This window comes from Oncorhynchus tshawytscha, linkage group LG33 (genome assembly GCF_018296145.1).
Source record: "Oncorhynchus tshawytscha isolate Ot180627B linkage group LG33, Otsh_v2.0, whole genome shotgun sequence".
NCBI lineage: Eukaryota > Metazoa > Chordata > Actinopteri > Salmoniformes > Salmonidae > Oncorhynchus > Oncorhynchus tshawytscha.
The window spans coordinates 42,282,973-42,302,904 of record NC_056461.1 but is presented as its reverse complement, the minus strand read 5'-3'; the positions used below and the strand labels follow the sequence as shown (position 1 = coordinate 42,302,904).

At 46.1% G+C, this 19,932-nt stretch overlaps 2 protein-coding genes across 2 annotated transcripts in view; one reads left to right on the top strand and one right to left on the bottom strand.

Moving 5' to 3' along the window:
• The window catches only part of supt20 (SPT20 homolog, SAGA complex component), a 48,036-nt gene extending 47,041 nt beyond the window's left edge, over positions 1 to 995 (top strand). The window contains 1 exon segment of the mRNA XM_042311507.1: positions 859 to 995. Coding sequence (XP_042167441.1) covers positions 859 to 993 — 135 coding nt within the window. The 3' untranslated portion in view covers positions 994 to 995.
• Positions 996 to 2,845: 1,850 nt separating this feature from the next.
• Positions 2,846 to 19,775, bottom strand: exosc8 (exosome component 8). Its single transcript, XM_042311508.1, has 11 exons — positions 19,694 to 19,775; positions 19,371 to 19,407; positions 18,923 to 18,986; positions 17,624 to 17,697; positions 17,486 to 17,531; positions 15,408 to 15,513; positions 14,300 to 14,345; positions 13,920 to 14,016; positions 13,230 to 13,350; positions 10,639 to 10,745; positions 2,846 to 3,066 (listed from the first exon to the last, which is right to left on the bottom strand). The coding sequence occupies exons 1-11, from the start codon at positions 19,708 to 19,710 to the stop codon at positions 2,948 to 2,950; spliced, it is 834 nt and encodes a 277-aa protein (XP_042167442.1). The 5' UTR covers positions 19,711 to 19,775; the 3' UTR covers positions 2,846 to 2,947.
• Positions 19,776 to 19,932: the final 157 nt, after the last annotated feature.

Genomic DNA, 19,932 nt, shown 5'->3' with positions numbered 1-19,932 from the left:
CTCTGTTTATACAAACCAAGGAAAGCTCTGTTTATACAAACCAAGAATGATTTCCTCCATTAGCCTAGCTACATTTTCTTAATAATCAACTAAATGTGTCAAGACTGCTAGATTATTTCACTGATACTGTTATAGCTTCACGTGATGCTAATCTGACACTGTTATAGCTTCACGTGATGCTAATCTGATACAGTTATAGCTTCACGTGATGCTAATCTGATACAGTTATAGCTTCACGTGATGCTAATCTGATACTGTTATAGCTTCACGTGATGCTAATCTGATACAGTTATAGCTTCACGTGATGCTAATCTGATACTGTTATAGCTTCACGTGATGCTAATCTGATACTGTTATAGCTTCACGTGATGCTAATCTGATACAGTTATAGCTTCACGTGATGCTAATCTGATACAGTTATAGCTTCACGTGATGCTAATCTGATACTGTTATAGCTTCACGTGATGCTAATGCAGTTATAGCTTCGTGATGCTAATCTGATACTGTTATAGCTTCACGTGATGCTAATCTGATACTGTTATAGCTTCACGTGATGCTAATCTGATACAGTTATAGCTTCACGTGATGCTAATCTGATACAGTTATAGCTTCACGTGATGCTAATCTGATACAGTTATAGCTTCACGTGATGCTAATCTGATACTGTTATAGCTTCACGTGATGCTAATCTGACACTGTTATAGCTTCACGTGATGCTAATCTGATAGTTATTGCTTCACGTGATGCTAATCTGGGTGCCAGTCTGCTGTTATGACAGAAGGTCCAAGTAAAGGGTTACCCAGAGTGCATGCCATTGAACTGACCTGTTATCTCCATCCCTCCCTCTCTCTCCATCAGTTGCAATTCTTGCACCAAATGCAGCAGCAAATGGCTATGAGGGGGGCGGGGCCTCCGGGGGTGTCGCCACGGCTACATACCGCCAGCCAACCAAGAAGTAAGAGGAAGAGGAGCACACCGCAGCCCCACCCCTAATCATGACGACCCCCTACACACACACACACACACACTCATAAAATGACCCCCAGCCATCTGGTGAGCAATGCCATGGCACCTTCCCAAATCATGGAGAGAAAACCAACCCCTTCCACTTCATGAAGACATGAATGATCCAAACTGCACTCTTTACTCCCTCACTGCGGAGACTCTGTTGCCTCCCAACTCCCTCACTGCGGAGACTCTGTTGCCTCCCAACTCCCTCACTGTGGAGACTCTGCCTCCCAACTCCCTCACTGTGGAGACTCTGCCTCCCAACTCCCTCACTGTGGAGACTCTGCCTCCCAACTCCCTCACTGTGGAGACTCGGTTGCCTCCCAACTCCCTCACTGTGGAGACTCGGTTGCCTCCCAACTCCCTCACTGTGGAGACTCTCTTGCCTCCCAACTCCCTCACTGTGGAGATCCTCTTGCCTCCCAACTCCCTCACTGTGGAGATCCTCTTGCCTCCCAACTCCCTCACTGTGGAGACTCCTCTTGCCTCCCAACTCCCTCACTGTGGAGATCCTCTGCCTCCCAACTCCCTCACTGTGGAGACTCTGCCTCCCAACTCCCTCACTGTGGAGACTCTGTTGCCTCCCAACTCCCTCACTGTGGAGACTCTGTTGCCTCCCAACTCCCTCACTGTGGAGACTACAGGCAAAAACACTTGTTATTTTGTAGCGGAGACAAGATGAAATGTATGATGTAATAATGGATAACACTTTCTCACCCAACACCATAACACGTAATGTCACGGTCATAACACACATATTTAGACCGGTTGTGACATGTATTGGGGTATATGGCTGTTGTGACACCTACATAAGTGTCAAAACCACAAGGCAAAATATTCCATTGCACCGTAACCTACGTGTCAACAGTACATGTGTTATAACCTTTTTTTTTTTTAATGTACCATATTAAATATTAATTGTAATTGTGTACACATTGATGTCAGACATGCACCTAGTCCAATGCTCTGTTGTTGATGACTGGGATGAATGCAGGACAAGACACCCTCTTTGTGACTGACACAAGGACATGTACACAAAAGGACTATCTGATTATGACGGGCATAAAGTGTATTTTCTACAAGTTTTTTTTTTTTTTTAATATGATGGAACAAAAACTTAAAGTTTTTTTTAATTTTTTTTAAGGAACTTTGCCTGGGGAAAAAAACTGATTTGAGTTAGTGTGGGTTTTGACCAGCCATAAAATAACAATCTCACAACCGGGGTAAATACATGGGTCATAACAGTGTGTTGACTGTATTGAGAGGTTATGGGTGTAGAGGAAAGTGTTATCAATAATGCTTTTGGTTGGTGTGACGACCATAGAACTGTTTTTTAGAAACAGAGAACCCACCGTTTTTAAAATAACCTATTTTTGAAATGTGTTAGGAAATGATGCGTTCTTTTGTTAGTGGGAGGTGTTTCCTCCCCCGACGGCTGTCCTGGCTGTCCTGTTATGCCCCCCCCTGCGGGGACTCAAACAGAGCCTAACTCATGGACGGACAGCACAACTCAGAAGAATCCTCGTCAACGACCGTGCCTGATTCTCCATGGCTTTGGGTGCATCTGAAAATGGGTCACTATTCCCTCCATCGTGTACTACTGTTGATCAGGCTCTGGTTAAAACTAGTGCGCTATGTAGGAAATAGTGTGCCATTTTACGGTCACAGAATAGCGCTCTCTGCGGGAAGATGATCACGACGCCGAACACAGAGAACTTGTTTTCCCAGCATGCAATTGCTGAGTGCTTTTTCATATGGCATTTTCTTGTACTAGTGTGGGGGGGGTCAAGAACAAGTGTATATTTGTGTGAGACATTTCTGGGACACTGAGGCAGAATGTTTTAAATGGTCTTTATCAGCAGTTTGTTGTGATAAAGAAAATATATATTGACAGGAAAATACAACTTTTAGAGAAAAATAAACGTGTGTGTGTGTGTGTTTATTTTGGTGTCTTGTCGCTCTGTGTGACTTTGTCGATGAGTTTGCGGACCTCCCTGTGTCTCGTCGTGGCTCGGCTGATACAATCCTGAAGCTTCTCACCTGATAATGACGTACCACCTGGAGAAGAAGAAGAGCAGGAGAGTGTTCAGACAACAGCTGACCCGTGAGAACTTCTAAAGAGATCAGAAAGTATTCACACCCCTTGACTTGTTCCACATTGTTGTTTACAGCCTAGAATTCAAAATGGATGAAAAGTCATTTCTTTCCTCACCCCAGCTACACACAATGATAGTGTCAATACATGTTAGAATCACCTTTTGGCAGTGATTACAGCTGAGAGTCTTTCTGGGTAAGTCTCTTAAGAGCTTTGCACACCTGGATTGTACAATATTATTTTCATAACTCTGTCAAGTTGGTTGTTTGTCATTACTAGACAGCCATTTTCATGTCCTGAAATAGATTTAAGCTGATTTTAATTCAAAACTGTTAACTAGGCCACTCGGGAACATTCAATGTCTTAGTTAGCAACTCCAGAGTATATTTGATATTTTGTTTAAGGTTATTGGTCCTGCTGAAAGGTGAATTTCTCTCCCAGTGTCTGGAAAGCAGACAACCAGGTTTTCCTTTAGGATTTTGCCTGCGCTTTGTTTTATTAAAAAAAGAGCTAACAAACTCCTTAGTCCTTATCGATGACAAGCATACCCATAACATGATGCAGCCACCACCATGCTTGAAAATATGAAGAGTGGTACTCAGTGATGTGTTGGATTTGCCCCAAACATAACGGTTAGTATTGCCACAGTTTTACTTTAGTGCCTTGTTGCGGAATATTTTTTTTAATTCTTCCTCAGTTTAACCTCCGGTAAAATCCCTCTTCAGCAACTGAGTTAGAAAGGACACCTGTATCTTTGTGTTGACTGGGAGCATTAATACATCATCCAAAGTGTAATTATAACTTTGTGTTCAAAGGGATATTCAATGTCTGCTTTTATTTCATTTTATCCATCTACCAATGGGTGACCTTGTTTGCGAGACATTGGAAAACATCCCTGGTCTTTGTGGTTGAATCTGTTTGAAATTCACTTTGACAGACGGACCTAATGTAACAGTATAACTTTAGACCGTCCCCTCGCCCCCATACCCGGGCGCGAACCAGGGACCCTCTGCACACAACAACAGTCACCCACGAAGCATCGTGACCCATCGCTCCACAAAAGCCGTGGCCCCTGCAGAGCAAAGGGGAACTACTACTTCAAGGTCTCAGAGCAAGTGACGTCACCGATTGAAACCCTATTTAGCGCGCACCACCGCTAACTAAGCTAGCCGTTTCACATCCGTTACACTAACATATACTGTAATTGTATATGTGGGGTACAGAGATGAGGTAGTCAAATCAAACACTTATTGCGAACAGAGTGACTCCATGCAACTTATTAAGCACATTTCACATTTCTACTCCTGAACTTATTTAGGGTTGAAAACATTTTGACTTAAGACATTTCAGCTTTTAAATTTGTAAACATTTTCTAAATACATAATTCCACTTGACATTATGGTGTAATGTGTCTAGGACAGTGACAATCTTAATTGAATCAATAATTATTTTTTTTAAATCAGGCTATAAAAACAAAAATGTGAAAAAGTAAAGTGGTCTGAAAACACTATATTGGGGGAAGGGGTTTAGGTTTGTTTTGGGTCTGGGTTGAGAGGGTTGGATTTGGTTCTAGGCAGTGAAGACTAGGGAGGGGCTAACAAGAAATATATTTTAAATGTTGTTCGCCGAATACAACGGGTGTAGACCTTACCGTTAAATGCTTACTTTACAAGCCCTTAAAACAGTGTAGTTAAGAAAATATTACTAAAGTAAAAGTAGATTAAAAATGAACTAAACAGTAGCGAAGCTATATAAAAGGGGGTACCGGTTAGTCGAGGTAATATGTACAGTGGGGCAAAAAAAGTATTTAGTCAGCCACCAATTGTGCAAGTTCTCCCACTTAAAAAGATGAGAGGCCTGTAATTTTTATCATAGGTACACTTCAACTATGACAGACAAAATGAGAAGAAAAAAAAATCACATTGTAGGATTAATGGATTTATTTGCAAATTATGGTGGAAAATAAGTATAGCCTCATCTTTTTAAGTGGGAGAACTTGCACAATTGGTGGCTGACTAAATACTTTTTTTGCCCCACTGTACATGTAGGTTGGGTTATTCAAGTGACTGTGCATAGATGATAGAGTAGCAGGAGCATACAAAGAAAAAAAACACTGGGTTAATGAAAATAGTCTGGGTCGCCATTTCATCAACTGTTCAGCAGTCTGAAGGCTTGGGGGTAGAAGCTGTTCAGCAGTCTGATGGCTTGGGGGTAGAAGCTGTTCAGCAGTCTGATGGCTTGGGGGGGTTCAGCAGTCTGATGGCTGTAGAAGCTGTTCAGCAGTCTGATGGCTTGGGGGTAGAAGCTGTTCAGCAGTCTGATGGCTTGGGGGTAGAAGCTGTTCAGCAGTCTGATGGCTTGGGGGTAGAAGCTGTTCAGCAGTCTGATGGCTTAGAAGCTGTTCAGCAGTCTGATGGCTTGGGGGTAGAAGCTGTTCAGCAGTCTGATGGCTTGGGGGTAGAAGCTGTTAAGGAGCCTTTTGGTCCTAGACTTGGCCCTCCGGTACGGCTTGCCGTGCGGTAGCAGAGAGAATACCCTGACTTGGGTGGCTGGAATCTGACCATTTTTAGGGCCTTCCTGGTATAGAGGTCCTGCATGTCAGGAAGCTTGGCCCCAGTGATGTACTGTACACACTACCCTCTGTAGCGGTTTGATGCCGAGCAGTTGCCATACCAGGCTGTGATGCAACTCGTCAGGATGCTCTCGATGGTGCAGCTGTAGAACTGAGGATCTGGGGACCCGTGACAAATCTTTTCCTGAGGGAGAATAGGCGTTGTAGTGCCCTCTTCGCGACTGTCTTGGTGGGTTTGCTGGTGATGTGGACACCAAGGAACTTGAAGCTCTCAACCTGCTCCACTGCAGCCCCGTCAATGGGGGCCTGTTCGGCCCGTCTTTTCCTGAAGTCAACGATCAGCTCCTTTGTCTTGCTCACATTGAGGGAGAGGTTGTTGTCCTGGCACCACACTGCCAGGTCTCTGACCTCTGACCTCCCTATAGGCTGTCTCATCGTTGAGGGAGAGGTTGTTGTCCTGGCACCACACTGACAGGTCTCTGACCTCTGACCTCCCTATAGGCTGTCTCATCGTTGTCGGTGATCAGGCAGACCACCCTTGTGTCGTCGGCAAACTTCATGTTGCAGTGTACTTGGCCACACAATCATGGGTGAACAGCGAGTACAGGAGGGGACTAAGCACACACCCCTGAGCCACTTGTTGAGGATCAGCGTGGCAGATGTGTTGTTGCCTACCCTTACCACCTGGGGGCGGCCCGTCAGGAAGTCCAGGATCCAGTTGCAGAGGGAGGTGTTCAGTCCCAGGCTCCTTAGCTTAGTGATGAGCTTTGAGGGCACTATGGTGTTGAACGCTGAGCTGTAGTCAATGAACAGCATTCTCACATAAGTGTTCCTTTATCCAGGTGGGAAAGGGCAGTGTGGAGTGCGATAGAGATTGTTGGGGCGGTATGCGTATTGGATTGGGTCTAGGGTTTCTGGGATAATGGTGTTGTGAGCCATTACCAGCCTTTCAAAGAATTTCATAGCTACAAATGTGAGTGCTACGGGTCAGTAGTCATTTGGTTAGAGCGTTGGGCCAGTAACCGAAAAGTAGTTGTATCAAATCCCCGAGCTGACAAGGTACAAATCTGTCCTTCTGTCCCTGAACAAGGCAGTTAACCCACTGTTCCCCGGGCACTGAAGATGTGAATGTTGATTATTCCAGCCCCCCACACCTCTCTGATTCTCTGAGAAGTTGGGTTCAATGCAGAATACACATTTCATTTCAATACATTCTTGGACAACTGACTAGGTATCCCACCTTCCCTTTTCCCATTTATGCGGGATACCTTGGTGTTCTTAGGCACAGGGATTTTATGAGGTATTACAGACTCAGTCAGGGAGAGGTTGAAAATGTCAGTGAAGACACTTGCCAGTTGGTCACGCATGCTCTGAGTACACGTCCTGGTAATCGGTCTGAGGATGTTGACCTGTTTAAAGTTTTACTCACATTGGCTACGGAGAGCGTGATCATATAGTCGTCTAGAACAGCTGGTGCTGTCACGCATGTTTCAGTGTTGTTTGCCTCAAAGCGAGCATAGAGGACATTGGGCAGCTCGGGGCTTGTTTTCCCTTTGAAATCCATAATAGTTTGCAAGCCCTGCCACATCCAACGAGTGTCAGAGCCAGTGTAGTTGGATTCAATCTTAGTCCTGTATTGATGCTTTACCTGTTGTTCCCGAGGGCTGGATTTTTAATGAGCATCGGGACTAGATTTCCCTCTCCTTGAAAGCGGCAGTTCTAGCCTTTAGCTCAGTGTGGATGTTGCCTGTAATCAATGGCTTCTGGTTGGGATATGTACATACGGTCACTGTGGGGACGACATCATCGATGATTTGGGTCTGGGTAGTGGCGGACCAGACAGTGTCTATAGGAGTGGGTTAGGGGACCAGACAGTGTCTATAGGAGTGGGTTAGGGGACCAGACAGTGTCTATAGGAGTGGGTAGTGGCGGACCAGACAGTGACTATAGGAGTGGTTAGGGGACCAGACAGTGTGGTAAGGTTAGGGAACCAGACAGTGTCTATAGGAGTGGGTTAGGGGACCAGACAGTGTCTATAGAAGTGGGTTAGGGGACCAGACAGTGTCTATAGAAGTGGGTTAGGGGACCAGACAGTGTCTATAGGAGTGGTTAGGGGACCAGACAGTGTCTATAGGAGTGGGTTAGGGGACCAGACAGTGTCTATAGGAGTGGTTAGGGGACCAGACAGTGTCTATAGGAGTGGTTAGGGGACCAGACAGTGTCTATAGGAGTGGGTTAGGGGACCAGACAGTGACTATAGGAGTGGGTTAAGGGACCAGACAGTGACTATAGGAGTGGGTTAGGGGACCAGACAGTGACTATAGGAGTGGTTAGGGGACCAGACAGTGTCTATAGGAGTGGGTTAGGGGACCAGACAGTGTCTATAGGAGTGGTTAGGGGACCAGACAGTGTCTATAGGAGTGGGTTAGGGGACCAGACAGTGTCTATAGGAGTGGGTTAGGGGACCAGACAGTGTCTATAGGAGTGGGTTAGGGGACCAGACAGTGACTATAGGAGTGGGTTAAGGGACCAGACAGTGACTATAGGAGTGGTTAGGGGACCAGACAGTGTGGTAAGGTTAGGGAACCAGACAGTGACTATAGGAGTGGGTTAGGGGACCAGACAGTGTCTATAGGAGTGGGTTAGGGGACCAGACAGTGTCTATAGGAGTGGGTTAGGGGACCAGACAGTGTCTATAGGAGTGGGTTAGGGGACCAGACAGTGTCTATAGGAGTGGGTTAGGGGACCAGACAGTGTCTATAGGAGTGGTTAGGGACCAGACAGTGTCTATAGGAGTGGTTAGGGGACCAGACAGTGTCTATAGGAGTGGTTAGGGGACCAGACAGTGTCTATAGGAGTGGGTTAGGGGACCAGACAGTGTCTATAGGAGTGGTTAGGGGACCAGACAGTGTCTATAGGAGTGGGTTAGGGGACCAGACAGTGTCTATAGGAGTGGTTAGGGGACCAGACAGTGTCTATAGGAGTGGGTTAGGGGACCAGACAGTGACTATAGGAGTGGTTAGGGGACCAGACAGTGACTATAGGAGTGGTTAGGGGACCAGACAGTGTCTATAGGAGTGGGTTAGGGGACCAGACAGTGTCTATAGGAGTGGGTTAGGGGACCAGACAGTGACTATAGGAGTGGGTTAGGGGACCAGACAGTGTCTATAGGAGTGGGTTAGGGGACCAGACAGTGTCTATAGGAGTGGGTTAGGGGACCAGACAGTGACTATAGGAGTGGGTTAAGGGACCAGACAGTGACTATAGGAGTGGGTTAAGGGACCAGACAGTGACTATAGGAGTGGTTAGGGAACCAGACAGTGTGGTAAGGTTAGGGAACCAGACAGTGTCTATAGGAGTGGGTTAAGGGACCAGACAGTGACTATAGGAGTGGGTTAGGGGACCAGACAGTGACTATAGGAGTGGGTTAGGGAACCAGACCGGTGGTAAGGTTAGGGGACCAGACAGTGTCTATAGGAGTGGGTTAGGGGACCAGACAGTGTCTATAGGAGTGGGTTAGGGGACCAGACAGTGTGGTAAGGTTAGGGAACCAGACAGTGACTATAGGAGTGGGTTAGGGGACCAGACAGTGTATAGGAGTGGGTTAGGGGGCCAGACAGTGACTATAAGAGTGGGTTAGGGGACCAGACAGTGTGGTAAGGTTAGGGAACCAGACAGTGTCTATAGGAGTGGGTTAGGGACCAGACAGTGTCTATAGGAGTGGGTTAGGGGACCAGACAGTGTCTATAGGAGTGGGTTAGGGGACCAGACAGTGACTATAGGAGTGGGTTAAGGGACCAGACAGTGACTATAGGAGTGGGTTAGGGGACCAGACAGTGTCTATAGGAGTGGGTTAGGGGACCAGACAGTGTGGTAAGGTTAGGGAACCAGACAGTGACTATAAGAGTGGGTTAGGGGACCAGACAGTGTCTATAGAAGTGGGTTAGGGAACCAGACAGTGTCTATAGAAGTGGGTTAGGGAACCAGACCGTGTGGTAAGGTTAGGGGACCAGACAGTGTCTATAGGAGTGGGTTAGGGGACCAGACAGTGTCTATAGGAGTGGGTTAGGGGACCAGACAGTGTGGTAAGGTTAGGGGACCAGACAGTGTCTATAGGAGTGGGTTAGGGGACCAGACAGTGTATAGGAGTGGGTTAGGGGGCCAGACAGTGACTATAAGAGTGGGTTAGGGGCCAGACAGTGACTATAAGAGTGGGTTAGGGGACCAGACAGTGTGGTAAGGTTAGGGAACCAGACAGTGACTATAAGAGTGGGTTAGGGGACCAGACAGTGTCTATAGAAGTGGGTTAGGGAACCAGACAGTGTCTATAGGAGTGGGTTAGGGAACCAGACAGTGTCTATAGGAGTGGGTTAGGGGACCAGACAGTGTCTATAGGAGTGGGTTAGGGGACCAGACAGTGTCTATAGGAGTGGGTTAGGGAACCAGACAGTGTCTATAGGAGTGGGTTAGGGGACCAGACAGTGTCTATAGGAGTGGGTTAGGGGACCAGACAGTGTCTATAGGAGTGGGTTAGGGGACCAGACAGTGTCTATAGGAGTGGGTTAGGGGACCAGACAGTGTCTATAGGAGTGGGTTAGGGGACCAGACAGTGTCTATAGGAGTGGGTTAGGGAACCAGACAGTGTCTATAGGAGTGGGTTAGGGGACCAGACAGTGTCTATAGGAGTGGGTTAGGGGACCAGACAGTGTGGTAAGGTTAGGGGACCAGACAGTGTCTATAGGAGTGGGTTAGGGGACCAGACAGTGTGGTAAGGTTAGGGAACCAGACAGTGACTATAGGAGTGGGTTAGGGGACCAGACAGTCACTATAGGAGTGTGTTAGGGGACCAGACAGTCACTATAGGAGTGGGATAGGGGACCAGACAGTGACTATAGGAGTGGGTTAGGAGACCAGACACTGAATATAGGAGTGGTTAGGGGACCAGACAGTGTGGCTCTCTAACCTGGCTTGTGGAGGGCACAGAGTCGCTCTTCCTCATCTGTTACCACTGTGATTGTGGCTGTAGACAGGCTCTCTTCCTCAGCGGTGGGGTCGACAATCATTATAGAGCTACACAGGACAGACAACACTGTTAGAAGCATATAACACAGTGGTCACCAACCAGTCGATCGCAAGCACCTGGTCGATCTTCCAAGGCATTCCTAGTCGATCACCAAACATTTCTGCAGAAAAGACACCGACAATGACTACACTTGAACCAGAAAGCCCCGTTGGCGGTAGCTACACTTGAACCAGAAAGCCCCGTTGGCGGTAGCTACACTTGAACCAGAAAGCCCCGTTGGCGGTAGCTACACTTGAACCAGAAAGCCCCGTTGGCGGTAGCTACACTTGAACCAGAAAGCCCCGTTGGCGGTAGCTACACTTGAACCAGAAAGCCCCGTTGGCGGTAGCTACACTTGAACCAGAAAGCCCCGTTGGCGGTAGCTACACTTGAACCAGAAAGCCCCGTTGGCGGTAGCTACACTTGAACCAGAATGCCCCGTTGGCGGTAGCTACACTTGAACCAGAAAGCCCCGCTGGCGGTAGCTACACTTGAACCAGAAAGCCCCGTATCGAAAGCCCTGCGGTTTTGTTATTATTAGTTTCTCGTCGTGTCTATTCTAATATGGAGGAATATTTCACTTTCTCTGGTCATCGGAGGAACATGAATTTGTTGGTAGATACGGTGTGACTTCAGTTCATTCAGGTGGGAAGACCGTGTCCCCTCTCCGGTCAGTCTCACCAGAGGAAAGGAAGGAGAGAGAAGGCAGGTACCGTGAGAGACCGACCCTCTGCTACTCTCCCCTTCCCGCCGCTGAGACTAATGCCGTGTTCAAAACAACTAGGAACTCGGATATCTCTGAAATCCGACTTCAGTGTATCAGGCCAGGCATATAGCCAATATGCTGAGATAATGTATCAGGCCAGGCATATAGCCAATATGCTGAGATAATGTATCAGGCCAGGCATATAGCCAATATGCTGAGATAATGTATCAGGCCAGGCATATAGCCAATTTGCTGAGATAATGTATCAGGCCAGGCATATAGCCAATATGCTGAGATAATGTATCAGGCCAGGCATATAGCCAATATGCTGAGATAATGTATCAGGCCAGGCATATAGCCAATATGCTGAGATAATGTATCAGGCCAGGCATATAGCCAATATGCTGAGATAATGTATCAGGCCAGGCATATAGCCAATATGCTGAGATAATGTATCAGGCCAGGCATATAGCCAATATGCTGAGATAATGTATCAGGCCAGGCATATAGCCAATATGCTGAGATAATGTATCAGGCCAGGCATATAGCCAATATGCTGAGATAATGTATCAGGCCAGGCATATAGCCAATATGCTGAGATAATGTATCAGGCCAGGCATATAGCCAATATGCTGAGATAATGTATCAGGCCAGGCATATAGCCAATATGCTGAGATAATGTATCAGGCCAGGCATATAGCCAATATGCTGAGATAATGTATCAGGCCAGGCATATAGCCAATATGCTGAGATAATGTATCAGGCCAGGCATATAGCCAATATGCTGAGATAATGTATCAGGCCAGGCATATAGCCAATATGCTGAGATAATGTATCAGGCCAGGCATATAGCCAATATGCTGAGATAATGTATCAGGCCAGGCATATAGCCAATATGCTGAGATAATGTATCAGGCCAGGCATATAGCCAATATGCTGAGATAATGTATCAGGCCAGGCATATAGCCAATATGCTGAGATAATGTATCAGGCCAGGCATATAGCCAATATGCTGAGATAATGTATCAGGCCAGGCATATAGCCAATATGCTGAGATAATGTATCAGGCCAGGCATATAGCCAATATGCTGAGATAATGTATCAGGCCAGGCATATAGCCAATATGCTGAGATAATGTATCAGGCCAGGCATATAGCCAATATGCTGAGATAATGTATCAGGCCAGGCATATAGTCAATATGCTGAGATAATGTATCAGGCCAGGCATATAGCCAATATGCTGAGATAATGTATCAGTCCAGGCATATAGCCAATATGCTGAGATAATGTATCAGGCCAGGCATATAGCCAATATGCTGAGATAATGTATCAGGCCAGGCATATAGCCAATATGCTGAGATAATGTATCAGGCCAGGCATATAGCCAATATGCTGAGATAATGTATCAGGCCAGGCATATAGTCAATATGCTGAGATAATGTATCAGGCCAGGCATATAGCCAATATGCTGAGATAATGTATCAGGCCAGGCATATAGTCAATATGATGTGATAATGCATCAGACCTACTGCACAAACTTTTAGGTTAACGTCCTTTTTTAAGTCGTAAAAAAATCAAATTGGAGTGGCAGATCTCGGCTGTGAAAGTGATCTTGACTCAGAAAATGTTGGTGACCACTGATATAATACATATCTATGATCACTCACGTCACAATAAGTCCATAGTAAAGAATTCACATAGTTTATCATGAAGCTTAAATCTCCTCTCTGGGTGTGAACTAAAAACAGGAAATGGCCCTGAGTGATGGTGAATGAAAGACACTTACTCATCAAACACAATGAAAGAGGCCCCTACAGGGTGTTTGTGGATGTTCAGACCTCTCCTGTTCTCCAGGGTCACCTCAGGAACCTCGGTCTCTTTGTTGACTGTCACCTCTGGGAGACGTGCTGTGTGAAACCAGGCGACAAGGGCATTATATATTATAACAAAACGTCAGGCGCTTTCCAAAAATAAGATGTTTTTTCAAAAATCAGGAATTGCTATTTTCCCCCCCTAAGGTCATACTAAGAAAATTATATACAGCCATGAGGTCGATACGATTACAACAGTAGCTGGTTACTGTTAAATGTTGAGCCAATCACATCCCTCACAAAAAATTTTTTTTAATTTTTTAAAACTCAGACAGGAAGTGACAGTGTCACAGGCAGGATCTGAACCCGAGGTCTCCCACGTGGAGAGAAACCAGCGTCTTGACCTCCAGACCAAGAGGAAATTCCTCCTGACACTGTTTTTTTTGGAGTTAGCACCAGAAATCCTGAGCCACAGTCATGTACACTACATCAGCACAGTGAAAACGTCAGCAGGGGTGTATTCATTAGTCACAAAACGTCACAAAACGTTTTGTCTGTTGCAAACTCTAAAGGAAATGCTTGTTTTTTTCCCCATTGCAAAACATTTTCTGCTTTAAAAATGTTTTGCAACGCAATCGGACTAATGAATAGACCCCAGGTCTCACCGTTCTTAAGAGCAGCCAGCAGGGCGATGAGACAGGCGTCCAACAAGTTGCCGTCATAGTCCAGACACATGATGTCACAGTACAGGACCCAACACAGCTAGAGAACAGCAGAGCCAAGTATCAGAATCACAGTTGAAAACTAGAGATCAGTAAAACCGGCAATCTGAGGTGGTTGAGGTCAAGTTCAATTCCCAATCAATCTCAGTACAGTGAAATTCAAATTCTCTTACAATGCTTTTCAACGAGGAACACTCGGAATGTGGTTTAATTTCTGAATTGATCCCCAACCCCGGTAGACGACATGTATTAAGCTGTGGTAGTAAAAACACAGTGTGTAACAGTCCTCTCAGTGCGTCACATGGTGAAGTTAACAGAACTACCTTTCCTTTCACAATGCACAAGTCCTCTTTCTGGACGACGGCAGAGCTGCAAGGCAAAAATAATGTTTACAAACCTCCACGGAAATATATGACATTTGAAAATGCCAGTGACCATTTGAGGCTCGTCAAATAGCTGTTACGCTAAAAAGGGCATCATCATCATCATCATCATCATGGTCACAGTATTATTCCAACCTCATAGTATGGAGATGTAAGCCGAGTGTACAAAACATTAGGAACACCTGCTCTTTCCATGACATAGACTGACCAGGTTAAAGCTGTGATCCTGTATTGATGTCACTAGTTAAATCCACTTCAGTCAGTGTAGATGAAGGGGAGGAAACCGGTTCAATTTGGATTTTTAAGCCTTGAGACATGGATTGTGTATGTATGTATGCATGTATGTATGTATGCATGTATGCATGTATGTATGTATGCATGTATGTATGTATGTGTGTGTATGTATGTATGTATGTGTGTGTGTATGTATGTATGTATGTATGTATGTATGTATGTATGTGTGTATGTATGTATGTATGTATGTATGTATGTATGTATGTATGTATGTATGTATGTGTGTATGTATGTGTATGTATGTATGTATGTATGTGTGTATGTATGTGTGTATGTATGTATGTATGTATGTATGTATGTATGTATGTATGTATGTATGTATGTATGTATGTATGTATGTATGTGTGCCATTCAGAGGGTGAATGGGTAAGACAAAATATTTAAGTGCCTTTGAACAGCGTATGGTCGTAGTTACCAGGCGCACCGGTTTGTGTCAAGTACTGCAAAGCTGCTGGGTTTTTCACGCTCAACAGTTTCCTGTGTGTATCAAGAACGGTCCACCACCCAAAGGACATCCAGCCAACTTGACACAACTGTGAGAAGCATTGGAGTCAACGTGGGCCAGCATCCCTGTGGAACGCTTTAGACACCTTGTAGATTTTCATGCCCCAATGAATTGAGGCTGTTCTGAGGGCAAAAGGTGCAACTCAACATTAGGAAGGCGTTCTTAATGTTTTGTACACTCAGTGTATATACTATAACAGGAAAATCGTGTGTGTTTTTTAAACTGCCATGGACCTTTAAAAAAAGTTACCTCTCTATGACATCAGCGATGAACTGGCTGGCGGCCTGAGCCTGTTCTCCTGGAGGTCCAGGACGGAACCGAGACGAACACAGAGGAGGCAGGTCTACATTGGGTACTGAGAGAGACAGGTCAAATACATATATACACACAGTATATACACACACACACACCCAGTATATATACATACACACATACATATATACAGTGCCTTGCGAAAGTATTCGGCCCCCTTGAACTTTGCGACCTTTTGCCACATTTCAGGCTTCAAACAAAGATATAAAACTGTATTTTTTTGTGAAGAATCAACAACAAGTGGGACACAATCATGAAGTGGAACGACATTTATTGGATATTTCAAACTTTAACAAATCAAAAACTGAAAAATTGGGCATGCAAAATTATTCAGCCCCTTTACTTTCAGTGCAGCAAACTCTCTCCAGAAGTTCAGTGAGGATCTCTGAATGATCCAATGTCCACCTGTGTGTAATCAAGTCTCTGTATAAATGCACCTGCACTGTGATAGTCTCAGAGGTCCGTTAAAAGCGCAGAGAGCATCATGAAGAACAAGGAACACACCAGGCAGGTCCGAGATACTGTTGTGAAGAAGTTTAAAGCCGGATTTGGATACAAAAAGATTTCCCAAGCTTTAAACATCCCAAGGAGCACTGTGCAAGCGATAATATTGAAATGGAAGGAGTATCAGACCACTGCAAATCTACCAAGACCTGGCCGTCCCTCTAAACTTTCAGCTCATACAAGGAGAAGACTGATCAGAGATGCAGCCAAGAGGCCCATGATCACTCTGGATGAACTGCAGAGATCTACAGCTGAGGTGGGAGACTCTGTCCATAGGACAACAATCAGTCGTATATTGCACAAATCTGGCCTTTATGGAAGAGTGGCAAGAAGAAAGCCATTTCTTAAAGATATCCATAAAAAGTGTCATTTAAAGTTTGCCACAAGCCACCTGGGAGACACACCAAACATGTGGAAGAAGGTGCTCTGGTCAGATGAAACCAAAATTGAACTTTTTGGCAACAATGCAAAACGTTATGTTTGGCGTAAAAGCAACACAGTTCATCACCCTGAACACCCTATCCCCACTGTCAAACATGGTGGTGGCGCATCATGGTTTGGGCCTGCTTTTCTTCAGCAGGGACAGGGAAGATGGTTAAAATTGATGGAAAGATGGATGGAGCCAAATACAGGACCATTCTGGAAAAAAACCTGATGGAGTCTGCAAAAGACCTGAGACTGGGACGGAGATTTGTCTTCCAACAAGACAATGATCCAAAACATAAAGCAAAATCTACAATGGAATGGTTCAAAAATAAACATATCCAGGTGTTAGAATGGCCAAGTCAAAGTCCAGACCTGAATCCAATCGAGAATCTGTGGAAAGAACTGAAAACTGCTGTTCACAAATGCTCTCCATCCAACCTCACTGAGCTCGAGCTGTTTTGCAAGGAGGAATGGGAAAAAATTTCAGTCTCTCGATGTGCAAAACTGATGAGACATACCCCAAGCGACTTACAGCTGTAATCGCAGCAAAAGGTGGCGCTACAAAGTATTAACTTAAGGGGGCTGAATAATTTTGCACGCCCAATTTTTCAGTTTGTTAAAAAAGTTTTAAATATCCAATAAATGTCGTTCCACTTCATGATTGTGTCCCACTTGTTGTTGATTCTTCACAAAAAAATACAGTTTTATATCTTTATGTTTGAAGCCTGAAATGTGGCAAGAGGTCGCAAAGTTCAAGGGGGCCGAATACTTTCGCAAGGCACTGTATATACATATACATATATATACACAAACACAGTATATCAACACACAAACAGTATATATATATATACACAGAGTAAAATATATATTTTACTGTGTGTATATATATACTGTGTGTGTGTGTGTATATATATACAAACACACACACAGTATATATACACACACACACCCATGCTACTCAGCAAGGGAATGTAAAGTTGTTGAAACAACAACTAGTCATGTGTTTTTTTGCTCTCTATCTTTGTAGAACTAGTATACAGAAATCCCAGAAGGTAACTCTTCCACCTATTAGTTCTTCCACTTACCAATGTAGCCTTTATTAGGCGCATCCACTGCTGGGCTTGTCAGTTCCTGTGGATCACATACAATGGGGAATGAGTTGGGTTGTTCGGGTCACTAAGGTTCTGCTTTAGTTCTTTACTTGAGGACAGGTTACTATTCACCCCTTTGATGCCACACATGACTGTGGTGTTTCCAATCTTCACCAGGGCTGAGCCGTCTGCTGTGGATATAGACCCTAGAGAGAGAGATGGAAGAGGATGAGAGAGACACATGGGGGAGATGGAAGAGGATGGGGGAGAGAGAGATGGGGGAGAGAGAGAGACGTGGGGGAGAGAGAGAGAGACACGTGGGGGGGGAGAGAGAGAGACACGGGGGGGAGAGAGAGAGAGAGACACGTGGGGGGGGAGAGAGAGAGACACGTGGGGGGGAGAGAGAGACACGTGGGGGGAGAGAGAGACACGTGGGGGGGAGAGAGAGAGACACGTGGGGGGGGAGAGAGAGACACGTGGGGGGGGAGAGAGAGAGACACGTGGGGGGAGAGAGAGAGACACGTGGGGGGAGAGAGAGCGGGGGGAGAGAGAGAGACGGGGGGGAGCGCGGGGGGAGAGAGAGAGACACGTGGGGGGAGAGAGAGAGACACGTGGGGGGGACACGTGGGGGGAGAGAGAGACACGTGGGGGGAGAGAGAGACACGGGGGGGGGAGAGAGAGACACGTGGGGGGAGAGAGAGAGACACGGGGGGGAGAGAGAGAGACACGTGGGGGGGAGAGAGAGAGACACGTGGGGGGAGAGAGAGAGACACGTGGGGGGGGAGAGACAGAGAGAGAGACACGTGGGGGGGGAGAGAGAGAGACACGTGGGAGAGACACGTGGGGGGAGAGAGAGAGACACGGGGGGAGAGAGAGAGACACGTGGGGGGGAGAGAGAGAGAGAGAGACGTGGGGGGGAGAGAGAGAGACGTGGGGGGAGAGAGAGACACGTGGGGGGGGGAGAGACACGTGGGGGGAGAGAGAGAGACACGTGGGGGAGAGAGAGAGACACGTGGGGGGGGAGAGAGAGAGACACGTGGGGGGGAGAGAGAGAGACACGGGGGGAGAGAGAGACGTGGGGGGGAGAGAGACGTGGGGGGGAGAGAGACACGCGTGGGGGAGAGGGGACGTGGGGGGGAGAGAGAGAGACGCGGGGGGAGAGAGAGACACATGGGGGGAGAGAGAGAGACACGTGGGGGGGAGAGAGAGAGAGACACGTGGGGGGGAGAGAGAGAGACACGCGGGGGGGGAGAGAGAGAGACACGTGGGGGGGAGAGAGAGAGACACGTGGGGGGAGAGAGAGAGACGTGGGGGGGGAGAGAGAGACATGGGGGGAGAGAGAGACATATGGGGGGGAGAGAGAGAGACATATGGGGGGAGAGAGAGAGACATATGGGGGAGTAAAACTGATCGCAGTTCAGTTGTTCTCACCTATATTCAATGTAGTGGTTCTGAATTCACCCAGCTCCCTTCCATCAGGACGGCAGTTCTCTTTCTGCAGAGAACAGTTCACCATCACCATCATGGTTTGTTCAGGGAATCATATTCTAACAGTTCACCATCACCATCATGGTTTGTTCAGGGAATCATATTCTAACAGTTCACCATCATAGTTTGTTCAGGGAATCACATCCTAGCAGTCAGTGTCAAGTCCACATAACTAGCCTAACATTTACAAAGGTGAAAAGTAATGTGTAAGACAGAGGAGGCTGCTGAGGGGAGGACGGCTCATAATAATAGCTGGAACAGAGCAAATGGAACGGCATCGAACCACGTGTCTGATGTCTTTGATACCATTCTACTCCAGCCATTACCACGAGCCCGTCCTCCCTAATCAAGGCACCACCAACCTCCTGTGGTGTAAGACAGCGCTACTAACCAGAAAACTCCGGTGATATTCCAAGGGCTCGGCAGTTCTGGGGACAACAAATTCAACTAGTTAGAATAACTGACTAGCTAATTAACGTTAGATGGCAAAACTACTAACTAACGTTCGTTGTGTCAGTAGCCTGTACGGTCTGTGGAGCCAGAGAGCATCTGATCTGTGTTGGATACTGAATAGCCCAACTAGCTATTACACGATTAGCCTGCGTGTCGAACAAGCCTCTGATCCGTGGGTATAGTCTTATCATGTCGGAGACGTGTAAGAATCTCAGACAGGTCATATAGGTTATTTCGATGAATGTAACAATGTACACTTACTTGAATCCAGCCGCCATGGTGTTTTTACTAACCACGTGGGTTGGTCTGATGTTCTGACGTCAGAACGGAAGCCCACAAATCCATTTCGGTTCCTTTGAAACTCAATTTAAGAAGTGTTTTCAATTGTATCGCAAAGTTATCGCGAAACCAGATCAACTTGCACATTTAAGCCTTGAATTCATCTTGTATTTTTTTTTTATTTTTATAATAAATAAATTAATTAATCTTGTGAAATAAAA

What these genes read in the sequence shown, in the direction of transcription:
- exosc8 (XM_042311508.1), bottom strand. An exon ending in AATATCACCGGAGTTTTCTG is followed by an intron (nt 18,987 to 19,370) that starts GTTAGTAGCGCT and finishes TGTTCTCTGCAG; the next exon opens with AAAGAGAACTGCCGTCCTGA. An exon ending in TCTTTCATTGTGTTTGATGA is followed by an intron (nt 10,746 to 13,229) that starts GTAAGTGTCTTT and finishes TGTCCTGTGTAG; the next exon opens with CTCTATAATGATTGTCGACC.